The sequence below is a fragment of the Aulonocara sp. 'chitande type north' Nkhata Bay genome, linkage group LG2 (genome assembly GCF_057382095.1).
Source record: "Aulonocara sp. 'chitande type north' Nkhata Bay isolate Kocher_YH1m ecotype deep benthic linkage group LG2, A_spYH_male_GT1.1, whole genome shotgun sequence".
NCBI lineage: Eukaryota > Metazoa > Chordata > Actinopteri > Cichliformes > Cichlidae > Aulonocara > Aulonocara sp. 'chitande type north' Nkhata Bay.
In genome coordinates, this window is record NC_141345.1 from 32,635,167 (window position 1) to 32,660,376 (window position 25,210).

The following is a 25,210-nucleotide window of genomic DNA, read 5'->3' on the forward strand; positions in this document are numbered from 1 at the left end:
ATCAAATGAATTACAACTATAACCTTTGAAGTATGGTCATTTCTAATAAAATGTACTCATTGTTGGCTCTTTTAACTGCTCTGTTATCAGAGTTCACTGTACAAAGAGAATGACATTGGCAGGTAAGAGACAGATTCACTGACCGCTTCGTGGTGAAGACATTCCAGACCCGAAGGCAGTGTTAAGAACTTTGAGTGCCTTCTTGATATGGGGAGGAAAACTTCACCGGTGATTCTACACAAGCATGAAACAGTATACTGGAAGCCAAAGCCAAGATAGAAAATTCCCTCCATACCGTGTATAAATGGTGTCTCTGGATCCAGATCAGTTTGTGCTGTCTTGAGCAGGACATTCAGTCATATTTGTTTGGTAATGGAAGATCGCATTGCAGAAACAAGTTAATTATCCAGTTCATAGTAACTTAGTGTTTCTGCAGTGATACAGTTAACTGCTCTGAGTAAGGACACTGATCCTACTGATGGAGATTTACTTCTGCCCTGATGATTTTGGAGAGGATATCCTTAAGAATGCAAGTCAGACTTCAGAAACTACTCGCTCATGTTTCATCGTTACTAAAAAGAGCTCATCCATTAGCTTGTACTGCTAGCTTGGAAGGATGATTTCACTTGAAAAGTGCTAAACAAATGGAGATCCTGCAACGCCAACTGTCACATTGTGTAGTGGGGCTATTTATTCATGTGTGGACTTTGGGAATATCCAAATTTCCCACTGTGTTGTTAATTTAAAGTCTCTGTTTTGTGACTTATAGAATTATGTGATTGCAGATTTATTTTTTTTTTTTTGTAAATGAAACAATAAAGTAAGACGAGCCTTTCACCCTTTTAAAGCATATTTTTAGGCTCTGGCGCCGACTCTGAATTTAATAACAGCTGGGCTGTGTTAGCTGAAGATGTGCATTAAAAGTTTTGGAACACCTGCTATATGTGTGTAATAATTCATATTTTTCACTAATCAAAAATTGGACAACCAACTGCAAACACTGTGAATCATTTACATACAATACTTAAACACCCCTAAATAAAAATACTTTTTCACATATAATTGTAGTACTTCTGGTTTTCTAACTTTTCGATGCTCATAAGTACTGACTTAATTGTGTTTATGCTCAGGGACAACATATGCACATTATTAAAACAGACGACATTTGCCTCAAGTGCCAGAATCAAGGACGCTTTCAAGCAAAAGCTCAATACTCTGATCCTACACAGGATGAGATGCTTGTGGGCATGTTGTGGCAGCAGACTACCCTTGATCTACCAGCATTGATCTGAAACAGACAGAGATTTAAATGACACGTTGAGATTACACTTGGAAATGTTTTAGAAACCTTCCACATTACTTTTGTGGAAAGTAATGATCTCTTTCTGTGGAATCATTGTTTATGACCCGCCTTGGGCTTCTCATTCAAACACTTCAATAAAAGAGAGAGGAGAGCTGAATAACTAACTAAGGCAGTTGTCAAAGGGCTGAATACGGTAGCAGGAGATGAATTGAAAAACATGATTTGATGAGCAAGGCATGAGTGATCTTTTTTAGATGAATCCACCAGAGGAGCTTGGAGGTCAAAACCTTCTCTTCACAGGCGCAGCACTGAATTGTTTTTCTCTCAGATTTATCCAAGCACTTTGTTGTTTGGGAAAACCTGAGCAGTCACTATTCTGAGATCTCTTTAACAGAAGCTGTCACCAGCAGGCAGAGCGCCATCCATCTCTGACAGTCTGCCGCTAAACTGGCATAAATATCTGCCCTTCACAATGTGCCAATTATTTCTGCAGTGTCAGAGGATCTGCGAGACTCAAAGCGAGTGTTTGTTGCTTTGGTCTCTCCACTTTGTTATGTCTCCACATTATGCTGCACTTCATACCTCATATCAGGGACTTACAATACTCTACAGTGAATCTAGTGGCCCGAGTTACTGCTTCTTTACCTTCATTGAAGTGCACTCGTGGACCAAATAAAGAACTTTTAATTATGCAGTTATTACTAGAAATAATCTTGTGAGAAAATCTGCCTTGCACCGTTTCAAGGGCCGATCATATCGTTATCGTCTAAAGCAAGCCACATATTAACTTTATTTTTATGCCCACCAAGGGGTATATGTGATTAATTCAGTGTCTCTGTGTATTTGTTAGCGAAATTACTTAAAGGTTTGCAGGTGGATTTTGGAGTGATTCACGATCTGGATCCAGGAATTTTTGGGAGCAAAACTGGACGATTCATGTCATATCTTCATTAATATGAAATTGAAAAGTAAAATAAAATGGGAAACATGATCTTGGCTTTCTCAAGAAAATATCACAAAGTATCCACTTGGCTCCAGTGACTGAACTATTGGATAGTGTGGTGGGAATGTTGAACAGAGGTTTGGTTTTGGTGTGCTGTTTTCTGTGCATGAATAGCTTTTGTATACGTTGTTAATCAAGGTAGCTGCTCTGCTCAGCAGCTATGGTTTGATGCAGCTAAAGTTCTACTATTTTTGACGAGTTTTAATTAGAAAGATAATTAACATATAGAACACAGCGTGGTGGTAGTAGTTGTCTTCTGTAGCCTTGACCCTTTTAAAGTGGCAACTTTCAGCTGTTTTACCGTTAATAAATGAGTCACCTTACATTGCCTTGCCAAGTGAAAATATTTGCTTACTATAACAAGACAATTGTTTCCTTTTGTGCCGACTTTCCTTTTTTCTGTCTTACTTTGTGGTGGCTGTGCTTAGTGTATAGCCTCCCTCTAAAATATGTGACTATTTAAGAAAAACAAGAAACTAAAGGAAGCATTCAAGTTTTTTTTAATGCAAAGAAAGAAGCAGCTGTTTAACAGGTGGATGGAATTTTTAAAATCTCCATTAAATATTTTTGTATCTGAATCTTTCATTTTATATAATTTATTAAAGTTACAAGTAAGTTTGTTACTGTTACAATATTTTTAAACTCACTTACAGGATAACGTATTTTGTCAGATATGTTTAGTGTTTAATTGCAACATGCATTTTTCACTTGTCTCTCTGTTAGCACAATAATTACATTTACGTTTTTGATACTTTATATATATATATATATCACCCTGGTAACCCATTAAAGCCACATGTTTTAATACTATGGCTGTTTGTGGCATGGTTAAGAGCAGATGAGGTGAATAACATTGATGGTTTCATAACAGTGCAGTGTTCTGCTGGGAAAACATCGGCTCCTGGCATTCATGTAACTTTGACTCGTACTACTCACAGATATTAGCCTCCCCAGCAGCACCTCACTAAACTGTAAAAACATCTAATCATCTGACATTAGCCAGTCCCATTTCCCACATTCACAGGACCCAAAAGATCTGGTGCAAGTACCATGGTACCAGATAGTGCATGACACCCACAGAGGTCCTGAAAGGGTCATAGCTGTTTTGGCAGCTCAAGAGAAAGATGGCTTTTAATGTTCTGGCAGGTCAGGTACATCCCCATTTTTCTCTTTACTCTGGTTTTGACTCACAATTCCAGTATCTATTTATTATTACTATATTTTCTCTGCTTTATATTCTTTCCTCTGTACTCGTTGCTTCGTGACTCACTGTAAAGGTTCATTAATTAATGTATGACCTTTAAATACTCCAGCAGGAACAGAGAGTCTTGAAATTCGAGTGGGCTGAAAAGTGAGTTAAGCATTTCCGCTGCGAAACATCTCCACTCAGATATGATTCACCTATTGAGTCCTAAAACCATTATTTTGTGGCAAAGCTGCAGACAAGGTACAGTTATTTCACCTGTAGGGTACAGACAAATTGTTTTGGAGAAATTCAGACTGTCTTCAGTCTGAATCAGTCTGGATATTCTCCAGTCTTGAGATTTTTAGGGCTCTGTTTTCATGTTTATTTCGCACTGGTGACATTTTGTGCTTATTTCTTCAATTGGCAGTTGGGTATCTTGAGCCATTTCCACATAAGCACTGCAGCCATGAATTTTTCTAGGGCTCAACCAGCGGAGGTGCAGGTAACACAGTGAGACTGAACACTGAGCCAGTGTTTAACCTGCCAGCTCCCTGCTACAAAGTCAGTGTAATATCAGGCTGTCTCGATGTTTTAACAGAGCATCTAATTGTTCTGCACATTCACCACTAGTGAGTGGGCGTCACATGTTTTTCTTCCTTTAAACTCTATTGTAACAGTGTCCTCATCTAAACCACACAGAGCCTTTTTTGTAGTATGTCCCACATGTGGAAATTATCACAACCTAATTTTCCTAATTTTGTACATGTGTGAAAATAAAGATAGTGACTCACTGTGTGCAACTGTAGGAGGTGTGATGTGATTCTGAGGTTGATGCTATGCTGAGGTTTATTGCTTAGAGCACTTGTATTCCAGAATGAGAAATTTTAATGCATTTTGTTAATTTTTTGCAAAGTGACACCCACAGCTCCCTTTATTCTTGTGTTCTTCATCCCACTAGTGTAGTGTGTTTTTCAACCAGCTAAGTATCTAGATTGAATCATTAATGTCAGACATAATAGAGCAATTTGTGATGCTTATCAGCTTTTTAATACGCAGAAATAATCAGGCAACCTTTCCTGTTCCACCTCAATAGTAATGTTGTGTTGGTGCGAACCACAGTTGGCATAGAGGCTATTTAAATTTTGTGCAAGTAAACAGACTAATAACTACAGATACCTGCTGATCTGCAAGATAAGCAGAGAGGTATGTGACCAACAATAGACCATTAAAACTTCTCGCACAGTCACTTACTGCTGGTCCTCATCTGATGTCTGTATCTAAGCCATCGAGTGATGAGGTCTTAGGATCGTCCATGTTAGATCTCAGTGTGGTCCTCCAACAAATTCTTGTTTAAAGTAACTTAAACTTTCAGATATACACCATGAAAAGAACACTAGACATTTTTACAGCCCCACAGCTGATATCTACCTGTAGGTAAACATTTATCACTGCAAAACTTCATGAAAAAAAAAATTATGACATGTCCAAAGTAAATTCAAAACTGAGATCATTGGTCATGTGCATTTCTTAATAACCCCATAACTTTTTTTTAATGTTATTAAACCGATAATTATGTTAGACTGTTGTCTTTGCTCCATGTTATGTCCTCTTCTATGCCACTTTTTTCCTCCCTCAACACTTGTCTGCACACCTTGCTGTTTTTATTCTGTCACGTTTTCTTGGCCATTTTATCATATCTTGCAGTTTGTAAGCTTTTGTTCCAATCAAACACGCCACTGCTTGATTTTACAGTTTCAGATGAAGGGGAAGATCTAATCAGTGAAATCTGCTGCTCAAGTGATTGGTTGGAACAAAGCCCTGCAATCTCCTGGGCCTCGGCGCCACACAGATGAGAACCACCGCTGCACACCGAAGTCTTCACAAAGCTGTTTTAATGCTATGCTGTTCGCCGTGCTGTCTGCTTCATATCCTCTGAACACAGAAGATCAGCTCGAGCCAAACTAGCGTCCATGTTTCCATCAGTAGCGTCCCTCCCCATCACAGCAGGCTTTCACACAGCGTTGGACACGCTGTCAGCAACAAGGAACTCTAACCAGGCAGTGACGCTATCTGCAGTGTCAGCAGCCTACTGCCTGTCGACTGAGTTTCACGGTGAAGGCTTTCCGAAATGAATAACGTAAATCCAGTGGAAAGTTTTAACACCTTTAAGCCCCAGCAACAACATGACAGCTTATGAATATTTGTGATGATTTTTTTGAATGCTAATGTAATAATACTAATCATGAGGATAATGATCATAATCAGTACAAATCATGAACAGCAGAGGACACAACACGAACACCACTTAAAATCTATTTACACTTGAATGATTATAGTGATTACATTAAACCTGGTTTGTAGAACTAAACTGGCTGAAAGGTTGAATGGATTTAGTTGCCATGACTTTGCAAAGTATTATAAATGTGATAGAGCATGATTCATTTAGTGATGTAATAAAAATAAGAACCCACAAGGGTTTTTTTTGTTCATAATTATAGACGGATCACATTGGCTGCACTGCTACAGCGGATATTCATCCGTGTATGTCTCCCATAGCAGCCCGTGTTTGTGATGAAGCACAATCAGTTAAAACAAGTTTTATTTTTCAAGTTTGGATGTTTGAAGTGCTTTCCAGTAACTCGTTTTTTTTTTTTTCTCCTTTCTGAAAACTCTCAGGGATTAAGTCTTTTGAATACTTTTCATCCTAAAGAGATGATACAGCCTTCGGTCGTCCACGGGCTCCCAGCTCTAATTCAAGTGCTGTCAGACCTGTTATTTTGAAAGCTTCCTCGCTCTACCTGACTTTAAATAGTACTGCTGGGAACTTGCTGTTGAAGCACAGAGCTGCTAAAAGCAACGGGGGAAGAAGAAAAAAAAAAGCTGTTAGGAAATCTAAAGAATTTCGTGACTGAAGAATGGATGGGTTAAATATAAAAGCTAAAAGACATTCTCTGTATGAAGTCGGACTTGATCACTAGGTGACTCATAAGTGTTTGTAGTGCAGAGAGAAGAAGCCAAGTGAGAAGCACAAGGCTCTGAAAATGATATTGTTTCATCAGTATTCACTTTAACGCCAGAGAGGCTGAGCCACCATCAGTTGATAGCCACTTTAAATAAGACATGAAATATCTTGGCGCTTAAAATGACCCTTCATGACTTTTCTTCAGCCGTATCAACCATCATTTTTACATTTTGCAAAACACGCAGGAAAAAGATACTCTGCTTACCATCTGAGAGCTACAGCTTCATGACATTTTCTCTGACCTTTGACTCACAAAGGTGCATTGCTTTATAATTCTCATTTCCTAGAACTGGATAAAGATTTCTGCTGTGGCTTTTCTTTGTAAAGCATACGGCTCATGATATGAAAATTGCCCCCTAAAAATTATACTCTGTACTTCTCATTGTGTTAAAGGGCCTGCACATTGGTAATGATGTCAGACCTCTCAGTAGAAAGACCAACGTGTATATACTGAAAGCTGACTTAAAAGCATTTAACTAGTTTTCTGTAGGGATCGGCATAAGCATAAAATTTTAAATTATTTGTCTGAGCACAATTTAGAACCAGAGTATGGGGGAAAAAAAGCCTCAGTGTGACTCATGTGTCAAAGCTCCACTTCCATCAGTTTGACATGTTCATCTGTCAGAAAAATGTGCGAGTGATGATAGAAGCAGTTGGGGGCATACAGTCAAGATAGATTGGACAGTTTGGAAGCGGGTCTCAACTCAAACTGTTTTTTGATTCCCACCCTGCGCCCAGAGCGTTGTCTGATAAACTGAGGGTTAAAGGGACAGTTCACTCTAAAGTCAGATAGCTATGGTGTGAGCTGCCAGTTGCAGCGGTATCTGCCTTCTCTTTTATTTAATGAAACTAAATGGCACTCACTCTTTGGTGCTTTGAAAGTAAAGGAAAAAAATCTGGGATTACATCCCATCCAATTTAATATTGTATATTATGTGTATATTTACATACTTTTGGGCTGTCACTACCATGAGCACCTTGTTGTGGATGAACACTTTCTTCTTTATTGTTACATATTTGGCATACGTTGTTGCATTCGTTTTGGAAATTACTCAGTTCTCAGTAATGGTGTGCAGTTTTGTGAGTTTTTCTTTTTTTTTCACTTAAACTGCAGCAGTATGAGACAATAACAGTCAATAATCCAATAGATGGAAACTTGGTTTTAGTATTTTACCCAAGGACATTTGGCATGCATACTGGCACGGCGAAGGATCAAACCACCAATCTTCTGATTAGTAAATGACTTGCTCTACCTCCTGAACTCCCTCCCTAGATTTATAATTGACTTCTAAACGAAGTTTCAGGTAAATTCCTGAGCTTTTTTCACTTTAAATCAGAGACATTTAGGCAAAAATCCAGATATCTCGTGTGGCAAAACCGATGTTTTTTATTCATGCTGAAAGTCTAAGGAGCTTGGAAAGAAAAGTGTCTGGACTTCTTCAAGTTGCTTGAAGACGTTTCACCTCTCATACAAGAAGAAGCTTCAGTTCTGAACTGAAGAAGCTTCTTGGATGAGAGGTGAAACGTCTTCAACGTCTTCAACGTCTACGATGACCTGGATGACAGAGAAGCTTCACAGACATTCATGCTGAAAGTACTGTATTCTTCACTTGTAGGCAGCGTCACTCATAGTGTAGAGCAAATTAAGAAAATAGTCTTTCTTGAAAACACCTACAAGAAAATTGATCAACTACCTAATTCTAAAAATCAGCACAGAGAAAATTCTAAAAAGAGAACATTTTGGGGTTGTAGGTAAAAGGAACATGCATTTACCTATTCATTTTTTTTTTAAGGAGCATTTGAAAAGTAGTATTAGACACTGTTCATTAAAGACAAATTTCTGCTGATATCCAGGTTTACAGGGCTTGGCTAAGAGCCAAAGGAGAGAGTCCTAAGACATCTTGATCCAGGCCTCAATGTACTGCAAGTGGGAGTTGGCAGGCACATGCAAAAATCTTTTTGGCTTTACACAGATTTGTGGGGTACCTGCTCTGCATGCTATCAGTGTTCTCAAAAGACTTTTGTATCAGTGTAGATGATGAAAGAAAGAAGAGGAAGAATGATATTTCTGCCTGTTTTCTCGAGCATTATTTTTTCACTTTCTGAATACATAATGCTAGAGCAGCGAGCAGGATTTGTACTTCCAAACTGTTGAGAAGGTGTATGTGTGTAGAGCTTATAATTAAAGCATAAGTCTTGGGTCAGTTTTTCCAAGAAACTTCGTAAAGAATACCTGGAAAGAGCAATAAAAAGCTGAACACCTAAGGCAGTCATCCTGAATTTCATTATACATTTGCATCTACTGTGACCCAATTACTTTAGCTGTATTATACTGTCTTCTGCCATGCCACTGTGGTGAACACCACGGGCTGTTTGGCCCACTGTCGCAGCAGCGTGCTCTTGTAAACAAATTGAATTTATGTAACCTTGCTGACGGCTAGGAACTGCGGAGGCCAGACTGGCTGGTGAGCGTGGCGTCCCCGATGTTTGTAGCCCAGTGGAAACATAGTTATTACGGCCAGAAAGAGTGAACTCACTGCCTACAGTGGCAGCCAGCTTGTTTTGTTATATGGATGATGAAGTTGATGTATGGGCTCCTTGTATGCGCAGAACAGCCACAGTGTTTCTGCCAAGTGATGAATAGCATCAATACTGTGGACTATTGGAAAAGACCGGGGCACACAAGATCTCATCTCAGCTCCTCTTTTCCATTTTCCATTTTTGGCAGATCTCAAATAAATTGTATTGTTTTCCTTTTTGTTTTGTCCTTGCCTTCCTTCCTTCCTCGATCCTCCAGACCACGCTATACACCCCGCTCCTTTTGTGGAACTTTTAATGAGCTAAAAGGTATGCAAGAGTGCACAGGAAAGACTTGACAAAGCACTTTTGAAAGATTAAGGCTGACTAACAGCACAGTGGTGTCTGGTTGGCTTTGTCTCAGCTCTCTTTTCTTTCTCTGCATCCGTCCACCTGAGCAAGAGGCTGCGGGAATGAGCACTGCACTAGAGGCGAGATTAGAATCAGATGTGAATTGGCCTGGAGATTGGTTTGTAGACTGAAAATGCATGAAAATGGAAGATGGAATGGAAGCAGAGAGAAGACTGGGGGACACATGAACAATGAGAGAAGGTCACAGTTAAAAGCCAGTGTGAGATGATAGTGGTGGTGGTGGTGGCGGGTTGGGGGATGAGAATGATTGAGTGGAAGAATTTGCTCTTATCTTTACATGGAAAGTATATAATAGCTCTAGATTTTCTTCTCACTATTTAGTCTTATGATGTCATCTTTTCTCTCAGAGTATCCAGCGGCTGCTTTGAAAGCCCACTGTCAGTCTGTGTCTTAGGTCGCCAGTGAACATTCAGGGTGTTATGTGGCTTTCATCCCACATTTCATGTCATTAGTCACTTCTAAGTGAATTTAATGAGAAATTACCTGTTATAGCAGCCAAAACAGGTTTCATGCCACTGAAGAAGCAGCACATTAATCCTTCCTAATGACTTATGATAATCATCTGAGCCTGAAACCTGTGGACTACTCATGGGTGTCTAAGGCAGCTTACCCATAACGCTCATATTGATAGATGATGATCTGAGGTCTAAAGTTTTTTCTCCTCTCTCTTCGTAAGATTGCAGCATCCAAAAATCATAAGCTGTTTTACAGTACTTGTTGTTGCCTGCACTCCATTTTCCAGTGTTTGGAATCAAATTATTTCCAAGCAGAGGGCTCCATCGATTGTTTGTTGCACTTGGTGTCAGACAGACAGCTTCCATAAAACTTTCATGTGGTCTACTTTCCTCTTTGCCTCAACAGGAGTCAGTATTTGGGTGTTAGTTCTCACAAAGGGACACTATTGATTCTTGCATTTATTTTCATCTGTGCTTCCCTCTTTTTCCTTCCTTGCAGTGGCAAACATTTTGTGGCGGGAAGAAGGTACGTCTAGACTGCTTCTGCTCCACTATAGCATTCATTAAACTGAGTTAATTGAATTTCTGTAATAGGGTTACTGAACTGTGATGAGAAGGATTAAGTGATTTGATGCTTCGAGAGTAGATAACAATGTTATATGCTTATTTCCGTTCCAAATGTTCATACTGTGCAGTCTCATAAGCTTTTTCACGTATATAACGGCGCTGTTGTTACTCTCTCGCAGGTCTCGGCATTGGCAACATGTTCTATGTGTTCTATGAAGACGGGATCAAAGTCATTCAGCCGGTTGCATGTGAGATCCAACGGCATATTAAACCCAGTGAGAAGCTGCTGGCTCTGCAGGTGAGTCGTCAGAAAACATTTACGATTCAGTGACTTTTTTTTATATTCCATCATTAAAAATGTACGTAAAGCCCAAGTCCAGTCAGAAGGTGGTAGTAATGCTGCCAGAGGTGTTTCGTAAGCCACCAGTAAAACAGCAAGATGTGTAAAGACGTCTAACTCAACCAGGCAAGGCTAGCATATCAGAAGTCGACCATAGCTATATGTAGCCACAAGGTGGGAGACTGGAGAAGGTTGCCGTCTTCAAAGAGCAGTGAAATAGTTCTCAATGAATATCTAGTGTCAGTTTTGGGCCTTGCTGTTAAAACAGATTATAGTTTATAATGCATTTCTAAAGCAGTGTGTAGAATACTGTAAATTGTAATAATTTTTAAAACATTTTTACAGAAGACCTGAACCAACAGTGGGTTTCTGGTTAGAAACACTGTTAATGTATCCAAAAGTATAAAGTGTAAAAAAAAGAAAAACACTTGTGTGAGCCCTATTGTGCTTTCTCTGCCGACATGCAGCATAAAAGGAGACCTCTATGGTGTATTTAACAGGGTATTTTCCTCTTCCTTTGTATAAGTGTCAGATCTCCAATGTTGAAAATTAATAGCACCTAACCTAGTATACGTCAAGTTTAATTGCAATAATTTTAATGACATTATTTAATATGAATTCATGCCTCTCCGCAAAACCCATTTCTTTTCCTAAAGTCCAAAGACTGTTATGATTTGTGCCTGCCAGGAATTCGCAACACTGTGAAATGTTTTATTTTAACTTTGGAAGATCTTGTCAATGACCAGTTAATTTAATGAATTGGAAGCAGAGAAGAGGTGGTTGAATAGTCTTGTAAGCCCTTGGCTTGCATAGATCAAAAATGTCAGTGTTTGCATCTTAGTGTTTTACAGTGGAGTCCTGTGAACAGACAGGAGTGTTTGTTAATGTCTCTGAAAAAGATGTAATGTGTTATTCACTATTTATATCCTACACATCAAGTGCCATGCTATCCAACGGAGTGACAGCTTCTGTGAGCAGTTGGATTTATCTGAGGTTCAGAGTCAGCTAAGCTGCCGAACGCTCAACAGTTGATAGTCACTAAACTGTCCAATATTGATATGAGTGATTCCAAATATGATTTAAATGTAGATCTGCATTTTCTCACACACTTGATAAATGATAGTGTAATTATCTTATGTCAGCAATGCTCTTCTTTTTCTCCTGATTTTCAAATGAATGGACCTAAAGCTTGCCATTGTAATATAGATTAATTTGAACATGTTTCAGAGAAACCCCAAAGAGAATCAAGATCAGACTAGACAAGAAGAGTCGTCCATGGTGGAAAAATCCATCCCAACAGCTAGGGTGATGGGGGCAGGGCTAACAGGTAGAGACATGCAGCCAATTTACCCATGAGATGATGCGCTCCATCATCTCCTCCCCATTTACCAGATAATTTCATTAGAGCCGTTTTCACTGAAGTAAGAAAAACAAACATGTTCTGTAAACCTGTAAAAACAACAGGCTCAAACAGTCATTTTTATAACATTGTTCAAATAAATATGTCATTATTTTTCCTTCTGTCAGATAACTAATGGGGGAAGAGTAAAGCAAGAGATTGACAGGCAGGCCTGGTGCAGTGTACTGATGTGGATGCAGTACTGATCTGAGGAGCTGAGTTTGAAGATGAGGCTGTCGATTTATTGGTCAGTCTGGGTTCCTAGCTTCACTTGTGTCTACAACCTTCAGTGACAGAAAAAAGTAAATCAATGTTGCAGATTCAAGAAATTGGCTTCTTTTAAAGGGTGTCTGGGCATAACAGAGGGTGAGGAGTTGAGCCATTCTTGAGTAAAGCCTCCGCTTCTCCGAAAAGGGCATCTAATTAAGATGCCTTCAAGGTAAGGTGTTTTGGGCATATCACCAAAGTGGGGATCAAGGGGAATACCCAAGAAAGCTGGAGAGATGCATCTCTTGTTTGGCCTGGGAATGTCTCAGTTACCCCCCAGAAGAGCTAGAAGCAGTGACTGGTCTAAGCATCTGTGTTTGGACTGCTGCCCTACGACCTGGATCCTGATAAGTGGTAAGAAATGGACAAATGGATGGACAGTTGAAGAAAACAATGTCCACTAGACACGTAGGGTACCCACTGAGCCATGGTGTTAATTCACTAACATAACTCATGCAGTCAGAGTGAGTTTCAGATGGCAGTGGACTGTTTACACCAAGCCTCCCCTACTGAGACACCGTTTATCACTGAAGCTTTCAAGCAGCAAAACATTCAGAGCACCCAGCTGATAGATACCTGTTAGATTTACACGTGTTCTCGAATAGCAGCTTTCCTCTGAGCTGCCTTTCATCCAGGAGCTCTGCACTGATTGGACGGCTGTTATACATAAAGCGATGCCATGAACGCGCAACAATCAGCCAAGCGTTCCTCTGAGAGGTGTTTGTATTAGGATATCAATCACTGCAGCACTCCACTCTTGTCTTGGTGGATTGCGGTGTGAACACATGAGGCCGTTTCCCAGCACAGTGCTCACGTTTTCTCCATCACAGAGGATTGATTGCTTATGCACAGCCAATCCATTATCCAAATCCACCAGATAGACTGCTCAACTGCGATACATGTCGTATGGAAGAAAACACAATAACGTCCAATTCTGCTTCAGGAAGCATCTTTATTTGGTTTCCTGTGGAACAAAGGACAATCAGATGTGTTATGAGTTTTGTTTTGTTTTTTATTACATATGCTACAAGGTTATGTTAAGTGCGGTGGTTGTCTTAATGTTTACTGTAAACAATAACAATAGCTTATTTTTTATAGCACCTTTTAAAACATACAAAGTGCTTCACAGTTTGGTGAAGACCACAAATTAAAGATAGTTATACATGTCTAAATATACAAATGTGAGTTAAAGATACAGCCTTAGATTTTCCCCTGCACATTAGAAGAAGAATAGTTATGAAAAAGGACAAAAGGTTAAAAACTAATGACTGCAGAAAACGTTTTCTCTGCACTTGTTTAAAACAAACGACAGATTTAGCCTGTTCCAATATGTAGGAGCTACAACCTCAAAATGATCCCCTCTGGTTTTAAAATAAGAGCATGGAACAGTTAAAAGAGTGTGTACAGATTATCGGAGAGGCCAACTGCCACAGTAATGTCTCAGCACATGTCCCTGTATAAGATGGAACTTGGGCCATGTAGGGCTTTATTTAATAAAAATTTCAAATGAATTCTGAATTTCACTGGAACTGAAAGCTTGTAAAGGCAAAAATATAGCTAGTTTTTGTTAGCAGCCTAGCTGCTGCATTCGAGAGCAGTTAAAGATGGCCTATTGCTGAGTGTGGGATGCACACCATAAGTGAGTTACAGTATTTAAGACAGAAAAAGGCAGGAAAAATTCAAATGCGTACTAAATGTTCCACATTTTTGGGTGTTGGTAAAGGTTAAATCAAAGAAACACGGATGGATGCGCTCAGATGGATGCAGTTTGCACTTTACCATCATGCTCTCGGTCTTTTGTACAATACAAATAATTTCCATATCCACGCAGTAGACTGCGCCACTATTTTCCTACTCCACCTTACTCATTCCTACTCGTGATGACCGAGTAACAGAACCGAGTAATAGAACTGGACCAGGAGGGTGTGGTGTGACCATGAGGACTGAACAACGAGTGGAAGAGTAGCTGTTGGTGTTTCCAGAGTAGAAGGAGCATAGAGAACCCAAATGCTTAACTTATGTAAATGCATTTTGTATGTATATAAACCTCACATTTGTAATGACAATTTTAATCATAAAACAGTCAAAGGGTAAATAAAATATAGTAATTGGAATTTTAGAAACGCCACATTTATTTTAGAAAACTGACGGGACTCAGTCAACAGCTTGAACACTCTCTCCATATTTCTCTAATTTTAACAGAAGTGTTTTCTAAGTCTTATGTATTCCAAGAGGACCTTGTTTACTCTCAAGGGTGATAATTAGCATGCTAGTTCAAAAGGAAAAAAACAAAACACTTTAGGGTAGTACTAGCTGGAACTCACCTGTAGCTTTTTGAAAAAATTTGCTTGGAGAATTCTCTAAAGGCTTTAGGTCCAACTAAGTTATGAGTACATGTTAAAAAAAAATATTGTGAAAGTTGCATCACGTCATACTATAAGACTACAGAAGTTTGGATTGAGAGCTTGGAGGAACACCTCAAGAGATTAGACATGATTGTGCCGTGACTTTACCACAAAGTTTCTCTTTTTGACACTTTTGGATGTTGCTGCTTCACTGTTTTCGGCACTTTCCCTCCCCACAGACGACTTATGTGTCACAAATGTACTAGCTCTACAAATCATCCGGCGGCTTAGCTGGAGAATATCAGATGCCTCACATTTCTCACAGCAGCTCTTTAAATGTCATCATCCACATTCACAAGTGTAGAGAGTAAAAATCCTCTAAATATAACTTCACACTAGTATTTTTTTAATATCTTTTAAAGAAATACAACACCGCAGTGTGAATTCACTGCAGCATAATGTCCTACTGCAGTATTTGATGAAAAGATATATATTGTTTTGTATCACACTGTAGTCATTTCCATCATAAAGAAGTACAGCAAATGTTTGCAGTCTTTAAAACCTGTCAGTTACAACATAAATTGCATACATCGATTGCACCCACATATATACTGACATATGCAACACACATATACAGAGAGGATTACAGCCGCCTCCATTCACACCCTCGGCTGGGCATCAGATGTTCGATTTCTCACTTCTTAAAGGTGCAATAAGTTGGATATTGGCAGCCCCCCTAGCAACAAAATGACCACAGCGTAGGTCTGCAGGGGTGTCGCAGGGTTCAATAACAATGACTCAACGATTACTTCACAAAGTGGAAGGATTTCTGACTTTTAAAACTGACTCCTCCAACCTGTTTTGGAATAAACAGCAATAGATGGCGCTGCACCTGGACAATGTAGTCACAGAGAATTGAAATCCTTGTCTTTCTGGCTCTTTCAAGCCAGAAAATTCAAAGCAGTGTCATTGATTTAGTGATTTAGCTTCTTGAAATGACCTCTTAGCTGGATGTTTTTGTTTGCAAATTAACCTACAGAGAAGACATGGGCGACATCACTGGGGAGGTCGGCAGTAGAGTTTAGATCCCTCCTCTCTGTTTTTCCCCATCATTCTTAATATAAAGTTGAGTCAAGTTCATACATTAAAGAATGCCCCTCGAACCAAGAAATTTTGGCCAGTGAAAAGGGACCTGTCATGGGCTGCCTCTGTGGTTGTAAATATGAGAGAAAGAGTTCATCCCGACATGCCGGAGTCATCCTTGCAGCTCCCAAAATTGTCCCACAGAGTCTGAAATGGACGACTGGTCACTGCCTGGAGGATTGGATGACTAGGGAAGGGGGTGAGAGGTGGAAATCTCCTGAGCCATAAGGCTGGTTGAGTTGCCCGTTAGCCAGGATGGCGAGAGCTGCCAGGAGTGGAAGCTGAACAGCCGTAGACTGTCCGCGGGCTTTGTGTTGAAGAATATGTGCGGACAAGTGGGAGCGATTACAGAGATTTCGCTGGACCACGTAAAGCTCATTTATCCAAGTTGCCAAGATAGCACGACTCACATCAGCATAGGTGATAAGACTGCAGGTAGTAAACAACACAGAAAAATGACGAGGTGAAGGTAATTGTTTTTTAATGAGACGTATTTCCCTGTAATATGAAAAACAATATGCTCACTGTCGGTGTGTGTCTGTGTGTGTGTGTCTGTGTGTGTGTGTCTGTGTGTGTGCGCGCCTTTGTTTTTGCAGGAGGAAGTGTGCCCCACCTCACCAGGAGAGGCGGTTCAGAGGTGTGTGTGGACATCAGCGGTCAACATCAAGGACAAGTTTATTTATGTGACACAGCCAACCTTGGATCGAGTGCTCATAGTTGACATCCAGTCTCAGAAGGCCGTCCAGGTAATTGTCGGGCTAAACTGGAAAAAACAAGTTCTCGTCAGTTTTGCCAGAAACACAGAGAGAGGGTCTGACGATAACACAGGTCAAGAAAAAAAAAGATTGAATAATCTTTCCTGTTTGTATCTTTGTAAAAGTGAAAAGTTGTTGTTTACAGTAATTGACTCCATCTGTGCCAAAAAACTTCAAGGTTGCTCGGTGTCCCCATGTTGATTGAACGCAACATATTTCACAAAAACCTTCAATACATCATTGCTCCATATGGGTATTTTCTGTGATTGATTTTGCTGAATGAAGGACACACATGTTTTTTTTTCCAGTTCCATACATCATCCTCCTTCATGAAGTTCAAATATATGAATGCTTTGGGCCTAAACTAAAAATGACCTGTATCCTGTTATTTGGGAAACGCTTGTATCAGAGGTGTTGGAATATTGTACTTAAGTAACTATTTAGTAGAGCATTAATACAAATAAGTGAGCGCTGTGGTGTGACGATGTATGAGGAGTGTAGTCCAATGTAAATTCAATATTGCCAGGCTTTCTTTATGTCATCTGGCTCAACAAAACAGATCATTAGTGAAAGGTATCAGAATGGTGGTTATCAGCTTTCTTTGTTATCCCACACTTCCTTCAACCTAGTATTCTGGGTAATAAACACCAGTAGACTAAATAATTTTCCAGTTTATGGTCTATTAATCTGAGTAAAACACCACCAAGCATAAAAATACATTTTCTGATTCATTAACTAAATGCACATAAATTAGTGTAGTAACAAACTGTAGTAATGGACATTGTATTACGTACATTGTGTCTGATACTGTGCTGTATCAGGTTTGACAACCTTTGGTTTTCAGCCTGCATAAAACGTAGCCTCAGGTTCATGTTTATAGCAGCCAGCATTAGTGACACCTGCCACTGTAGCCCATCGGCTTCAAGGTTCAACATGTTTCACATTCAGAGATACTGTTCTGCATACAGAACAGCTAGTTATTTGAGTCAATGTTGCCTTCCTATTAGCTTGAAGCTGTCTGAAGCAGTCTTCTTCCCCAATGTCTGACACCAACAAAACATTTTTGGCTATAAACTGCCTCTCCCTGGTATTTTTCTCTTTTTCTGATCATCCTCTGTAAAATCTAGAGATGATCGTGCCCATCTGGCACAAAAAAAAAGAAAACGTTAAAGAAGAAGACACGTTTCTTTAATATTTCAGGGAGGATGATTTGTTATCTTGCTTGAAAACAGCGTGAAACATCATCACTGCTACTTGTTCTATTCTGTTTACTAAATACTCAGAGATTTTTTTGCATGTACAGTAGATTTATCCACAAGCTTACATTGATGTACTGTTCCCAGTCCCCAATCTGAAAGCCATAATAAAACATTTAGCTTGCATTTCTTGAGGTTGCACATTGTGGAATTTGAGGTGCGTTTAAGGTCATTTTCCTGCAACAAGAACCCAAAGCATGGTCAATCTAAAATGGTGCTACAAATGGTGCTGCAGTTTGAGAGTTCTTTTCATGAAAATCTGCACTTTTTTGCTCCAAATATATCGTTGTTCAGTGTAGCAGTCTGCCATTCGGACTTCCGGTTGAGCTTTGATGGAGTAGGACGCGATTAAATTGTTATTTATTTGCGCTTTTTGGGCATATTTCCAGTCCTGTTTCGGTTTGTGGATTGTCTTGTTGAGAAGTTTTACTCGGGCCGGCGTAAAATGGCAGCAAAAAATGTTAAAACCCGCAGTACTATTCAAACACATCTGAGGCCTGGTTTGCAAACCGCGACCACACCCTCGAGTGAGCCGTCGTCTCCTGCAAAGCCCCCCACATCTCAAGCTAATCCTGATATTGAGGCGCTCAAGGTCGAGTTGCTGGCTTTGCTGAGGAAAGATATCGCCGACATCTTTAAAAAGCAGTCTGCCATTCATCTGGTTTGTTTGGATGCCAAACTTCTGATTCCATTAAGGTTATTTCTATGAAATCGTGGAGACCTACTCCAAATGTCTATTTAAGAAAAAACTATTTTTATTTGGTTTTCTAGCAATTATTCAAGCAGCTCTTTCAACCTGACCTCTACTTTCTGTTTACCATGTCTTAATTCCATTACAAAGTAAGAAAGCTTCTACTTAAAAAAAAGCTATTTTCTTGTAGTCAAGCTTTGTGGGCATCAATTATTCTCTGTTCTTTAGAGTAGTAGGCAGCTGCTAGTTGTTGGGACAAGGTTTTAGGAGTCTGAGTGTTTATTAAGATGTGAAATGTGCATCCCCAGGCCTTTCCATAATTCTGACCTAATACGAAAATAGGCCTAACAAGCAACTGTAATCAAGGTTGGAAACCTTGGCAAAACTTATGTGAGAGGTCAAATCTTCTGGGGTGCCCAAACTTTTATTTTGCACCAAAATTATATAAAACAGAAAGTGCTCTAATCTTGCTTAAAATATTCAAAGTAATGTTTCATATTTGTCTTTTTAGACATCAGTTTATTATCTACTTACACACAACTATTCACAGTAGCAGTAATTTTGACCAGGGGTTCCCAGCCACTACTGTCACCACTACAGAGAGATTATAAAATCATTCTGATAAGCAACGTCAGTGTCAACAGCAGAGTGCAGGGCTTTGTCTGCATGTGTTGAATTTTTCTACTTGATGAAGTCTGTTTTGTTTCTTACTTGCTTGTTCCACTTGAACCGCTAAAGTGCTGCTTTTTCAGCTTTAAGATCAGCTTTTGTTTGACTGCTAATCCCTGACCTGACCCATTTCATACAAACTGCAACCGTCAAGACCCACAGTTAACCTTAGCGTCAACGTGATGACCGAGTGACCCTGAGACCCACCTCTTCAAGGATACTGTCGCCTGGCAACCCTTCAGAAGTGCTTTAAAATGGCAAATCCTGCCATCTTCCTCACAGATGGTGTGAGGAAGCCGCCCCTTTAACACTCCTTGCTGCACCCGTCTCTTTTCCTGGTGGATTTTTTTTAATGCAAGGCTTCCTCAGGAAATAACAGTGAGTGGTGGAGTTGAATCATCAGTGTCAGTGGGTTTTTTGGGTGTGTCAGACTAATTCCGGGCTGTTCAGATGCCTGCAGATGTTCCTGACACCGTGATAGCTGTTTACAGCTTGCCAGCCTCTCAGGGACCTGCCAGTAAACAGGTTGGTGTCCCAGAGTCTGTCACAAGCTCATTATTCAGTCGCCTGGAGGTTTAGCTTCATTGCATTATATTACCAGTTGTTAATTACCCACCTGAACCCGTCACTCGTCTCGAATGGTAAGATACACGCAAGTTCTGGTTTCCCAGATTTTCGTGTTCTCATTGGATTATTAATATGATTGACATGCCGAAAGCAACAATAACAAGCGATTTGCGTTTTGAAATTTGCAACCAATTAAATTGTTAGTTAACAGTTTTTAATGAGCAAGCTGTATTTTGTGCATTATAACTAATGAATTGCAGAGTGCATGCGGATACTTGTGTGCAAGTAGCTGCAATGTTCTCCGCGCTTCATCTCTGACAGATCTGTAGAAGTTACTAGAGCATATTGGCTGAGGATCTTTATAATCTTCCTCAGCCAGAAAGAAGTTGTCAGTCGAGAGGAAAAGAACAACGCGAACACCTGTTTTCTCTGATGACTACATGCTCGGAGATTAGTTAGGATTCAACAGATATTCTCATCTTATTTGCAATAACTCTCTTAGGAGAGGTTTACTCTCTCAGTAATACAGTATATATTTTGCCAAGGTAAACAATACCATTAGGATTTTGTGGCAAAACAAATATTATAGAAGGAAAGCTGCAGTCAAAGGGGGTTGTGGGAATACAGGGTTGCAATAATTCTTTTTAAAAAGATGATTGCTTTTTCTTGCTGTTGTGAGGAGTAAAGCTACTGCATGCTCTCGCTTCCCCTGAGATTTCCGTATTCCCTTTGAGCCGGGTGTCTCTCTGCACTCAGGTGGACATAATGCATGAGGAGCGCTTTTCTGTCACATACGGCTCATCTATTGTTCTGGTTGGGAATATTGCCGCTGTGTGTCAAAGAACGGATAAAGACTGAAAGCAATTACTTCAGTGTGGTAAAGAAATTGTGTCTGTCACCACTTGATTTGAAATGCAGCTCAACACCAAACACACCTTATACATAAAAAGCACACCTCCAATCTACCTTGTTAAAAGAAGACTTGGACCTGTCAACCCGCGGTGCATTAGTCTGCAGGAAAACCTTTCAAAAGCATTACCATTGCACATCAAAGAGGGATCTCTTCAAACACAAGTCTAGTTTGCCTTGCGGTATTATACCCTGGCCCTGCTGTCTTTGGGCTCAATTTGGTTTTTGATCGGTTGTGTGTTCTCTTTCAGACGGTCAGCACTGACCCGTATCCAGTGAAGCTCCACTATGACAAATCTCATGACCAGGTGTGGCTGCTCAGCTGGGGAGACATGGAGAAGAACTTTCCTACCCTGCAGGTGTGTCCGTGGTTCACTAGTTAATTATATTTCAATGTTTTTCTCTCCTCTGCAGTCCTTGTCCATTTTCATCCTTGTAAAACGGTTGAAAGCAGTGAGTTATATAAACAAGCACAGAGATGCAGACTATCAAGGCAAAGTTTGGATAGTTCACATGCTTTAAAATGTATTATGTTCACCAACTGTCAGAAAATTGTGAAAAATACCAATCATGTTGTCCCAGAGTCCAAGGCTGCTCATTTTTCCTTTACCAACAGTGCCAAATTATCTGGTCATTAATTTTCTATTACTCAACGAACCCTTTCAGGATTCTATAAATAAAAAGAGCTGATAGAGGAACTTAATATCTTCCTGCTGATTATATTAAATACCCTGTGTGAAGATAGGCATGTGTAAGCTGTAAAATCAGCAATAAGGAATAACTATTAGCATAACATTACCAACAAAGCCAATCCAGAAAGCTACAGGTGATAAAAACAAACAAACAGATCTTTTCTCCCTACAACAAATTCAGTGACTTCAGCTGTGCATTATTTGACAGTTGAAAAAAAGATTTTATTTTTATTTATTTATTTATTTTTTAGAAAGAGGGGCAATACATATTAATGAACATTTTAACAAATTTTAACAAGTGCCAGATTATAGCCTTGGGCTAATTTCCATCTGCATCCCACCTTTACTTTCATTGCTTCTCCCTTAGAGTATATTTTAAGTTAATTAAATGCACTTTGAGTGCAGCAGGCATTAAGGCTGTAGTAGTTTTTGGTTCTGAACCACTACACATAAATCCAGGCACATAAACTTCTGACCACAAAGGTAGAGTGTTGTATCATTAAAAAGTTAAATTAAAATATATATATCAAAAGATGGTGCTTTTATTGCACATCAGGATTGGTCCATCTCATTCACACTGCTCTTTAGATATCCTGTTCTGACCACTTGTGTCTCTGCGAACAGCAAACATTAACTTGTTGGGTCAACATCAAAATGACCCAAATTTCATGTAATAATTTTTAACATGATACTCAAGATGAAGGGTTGCTGAGCCAGTGTAGCACATATTGCATACTTCAAGTGGTAAAACAGGACCTCTGGGGAACACACTGAAAATAGCACTCGCGCTATTATAGTATTAACTAAATCTGCTGTTTCTTTCTTTCTTTAAATTCTGGAATTCACTACACTTATTGATTGCACCTTATAAATACTCTTTGTATATGTTCAATTTTGAGGCCTTTGCTATAAATGGAACAAATATTTAATGAGTGTGTTTTTTAATTGTTTCCTTTGAGTCAAATTGAGCGGTTTCATTGGAAATTCTAGTTTGTCATCAGGAGCACAGAGATTTGTAATGCAGGGATTTGGTCTGTGGCAATTTGCCTTCAGCATTGTGGTACAATCAAAGCAAACCCTGCCTACACACAACCACATGTCTACACGCTTCCATGCATGCATGATGATTATTTAGACACCAAGGAATATAGCACACATCACCTCCTACTGAGAAGCTCCAGCTACTCAACAGCACGAGGAGAGGCTGAAGAGTTTTATCTGTTAAAAAATGCTGGAAACCTTTGCAGCTTTCTGATATTAGTCCCTTTCGGTTCATTGTTAGCTCCAAGTAAGTATGATTTAAAGACTTTAATGAGGAGAAACCAGCAGCACTGAGTGTATTCATCAAGCTCATTTTAAACACCCACCTGCTTCTCTGTTGGTCTTCACCAGGTGATCAATCAGGCCAGCGGAAGAGTCTCCCACCACACCGTTCACACACAACCGGTCGGCAGGCGCTTCGACAGAGTGGACGATTTCTTCATTCCCGCCTCCAGCCTCATCATTAACCACATCAGGTACATCCAGCATGATCCAGCAACATTCCTAATGTAAATTGATTTGCAAATTAGGTTCACCCCTTTGGCATTTAATTCACTTTACTTAAAATCTCTTCAAGACTCAATACAATAATTTGAATGAGCATTGTTTTGCGCTACTTGAGTGGGTTTTTGGATCAAGGCCACACAGTTATCTGATGAAACTGAACTGGGCACCCTGAAACTGATTATACAATTCCTTATTTTTTAAATAAATTCAAAAGACTAACAAGAACCAGCATAAAAAATCACAAAAGAGTTGCAGAAAACAATAAATAATATAAGCATATTATAAGTATTAGAAATTTTAAATATGTCAGTGTACTCTTTGCTTTACATTTCTTGGCAGTATCTCAAAGGACACTTGCTGAAAGTCGCAGAATCCTTACAACTGTTAAATATCCTTTGACTGTTTAAACTCTGGTTTGGCCACGAAGAAAAAGGCCAAAGTTACTGATTTTTTTTTAATCAAATCACTCGGTCATAAAAACTTCCAAAAACAAAGAAAAACTAAATAATCTTAATCTTAATTTTTCCAACCAACAGATTACCAAAAATATTCAGTTTTCAGTAATAAACAGCAAGTGGCAGAAAATGATCTGCATTCTTCTTGAAAACTTTTTGAACAGTTACCAGATTTCAGTACAGTTGCAAATACTGAATTAATTTCATCAATTATTATTTTATCTTAAATGTTGCTAGGTTGTTTAAAATCAAGTATTTGTCGGCTGTGTTCCTGTGCAGGTTCCTGTGCAAAGACTGTAAATATTACACAGTAGCTCTGGTAGATCTTGTACGCAGTGCTTTTCAAATGCTCAAAAAATAAGAGGACTGACAAATGCAAGTGACTAGCGAGATAGGCACACTGGTAAATTTATAATCCGATTCATTTTTTATAATTTTATAATTCTGTAGATTTAATAATACATCATAATAGATTCTGAATCTACCCCTCAGGGCATGTTAAGCTGTAAGGCATCTTCATGCCTACTTTAAAGTGTCTGGGAGGCAGAAGCTCAGCCCATCCAACTGGTTCACATTCCAAGCCATCAAATACTGCTCTTGGTCAGAAGTCGCTGGGGTGACAGACTTAAACATGTCAAAGGTGTTTAGGCATCGGTGCCCTGATGCAGGGGCTCCTGCAGTATTAGACTCTAAGAAGTATTGTGTATCAAATTCAAATAAAGGAGACACAAGGGCGAGGTGGAGGTCTAGGATAGAAGATGCTAAGGCAGGTTGCAGTTAATCTCCCATTTAGAGCGTTGCTTTTTTACTCAGTGGTTAGTTAAGTTTAGGAGTTTATTATGATTTTCGTCACTTGGTCACAACATTAAGGTGAATATTAAAAATGACATGTAAGCAAATAATCGTGCAGCAAAAATAAGGAGCTGAAAATGAACATCAAAGAGGATTTGTTTCTTTAATGGCCACTTTGGCTCCAAAAGTGAGTCCATCTCTGAAGGAAGCATTTTTGTAACCGGATACAAAAAAACTAAAAGATTGTGGCCTTTATGAATAGTAAACACCCACTCCCTGTTAGGGGTATAGAGGTTTTGACTGACAGATGGGACAAAGGAAAGTGGCTACAGCTGACGGCTGCCTGCTAGGCCCTACCTTTACTAATTTGATTGAAATAGACCTTTCAACCGTTCGGACTCTTTTCTTTTTCTTTTAAGGAAATAATGTAACAAATTTCCGAGCTTGGTGCTAGACATTACCAGTAAATGGTGATTACCTGATAAATCAGCAGCAATACCTGAGGCTTAGGTTTATTTCCAGTTCTGTACAGGATGTCCACATAATGTGCATTAACTTTAAAAACAATTAAATAAGCTATGCCGTTTATAGCTGTTGAAATTTTCCTTTCAGAAACATCATGACCAAAACAGAATAACAACAATTAAATGCAGCTGCCTCTTACACTGATAAAGATATCCCCAAACTCTTTGTGTCAAACGGTTAAAGAGTGGTTTTAAGAATGAATCAGCAATTAGTATTATCATCAAATGCCACTACTTACAGGAGTCATTAGTATTTTCTTTGTTCTCACCGAGATCAAATAAAAAAAAACAACCCAACAAAGTCAGAGAGTGGGGGGGCAGTTTGGCACCTCACCTGCTCTTTATCGCTTTAGTTCATCAACAACAAAGCATA

General features: G+C 39.4%; 1 protein-coding gene across 1 annotated transcript in view; it reads left to right on the forward strand.

Annotated features, from left to right (window-relative positions):
* Positions 1-25,210, forward strand: part of fstl5 (follistatin-like 5) — a 197,731-nt gene that overhangs the window by 164,742 nt on the left and 7,779 nt on the right. The window contains exons 11-15 of the mRNA XM_086259763.1: positions 10,418-10,444; positions 10,665-10,783; positions 16,576-16,725; positions 21,078-21,185; positions 22,911-23,035. Coding sequence (XP_086115889.1) covers positions 10,418-10,444; positions 10,665-10,783; positions 16,576-16,725; positions 21,078-21,185; positions 22,911-23,035 — 529 coding nt within the window. The remainder of the gene's footprint in view (positions 1-10,417; positions 10,445-10,664; positions 10,784-16,575; positions 16,726-21,077; positions 21,186-22,910; positions 23,036-25,210) is intronic.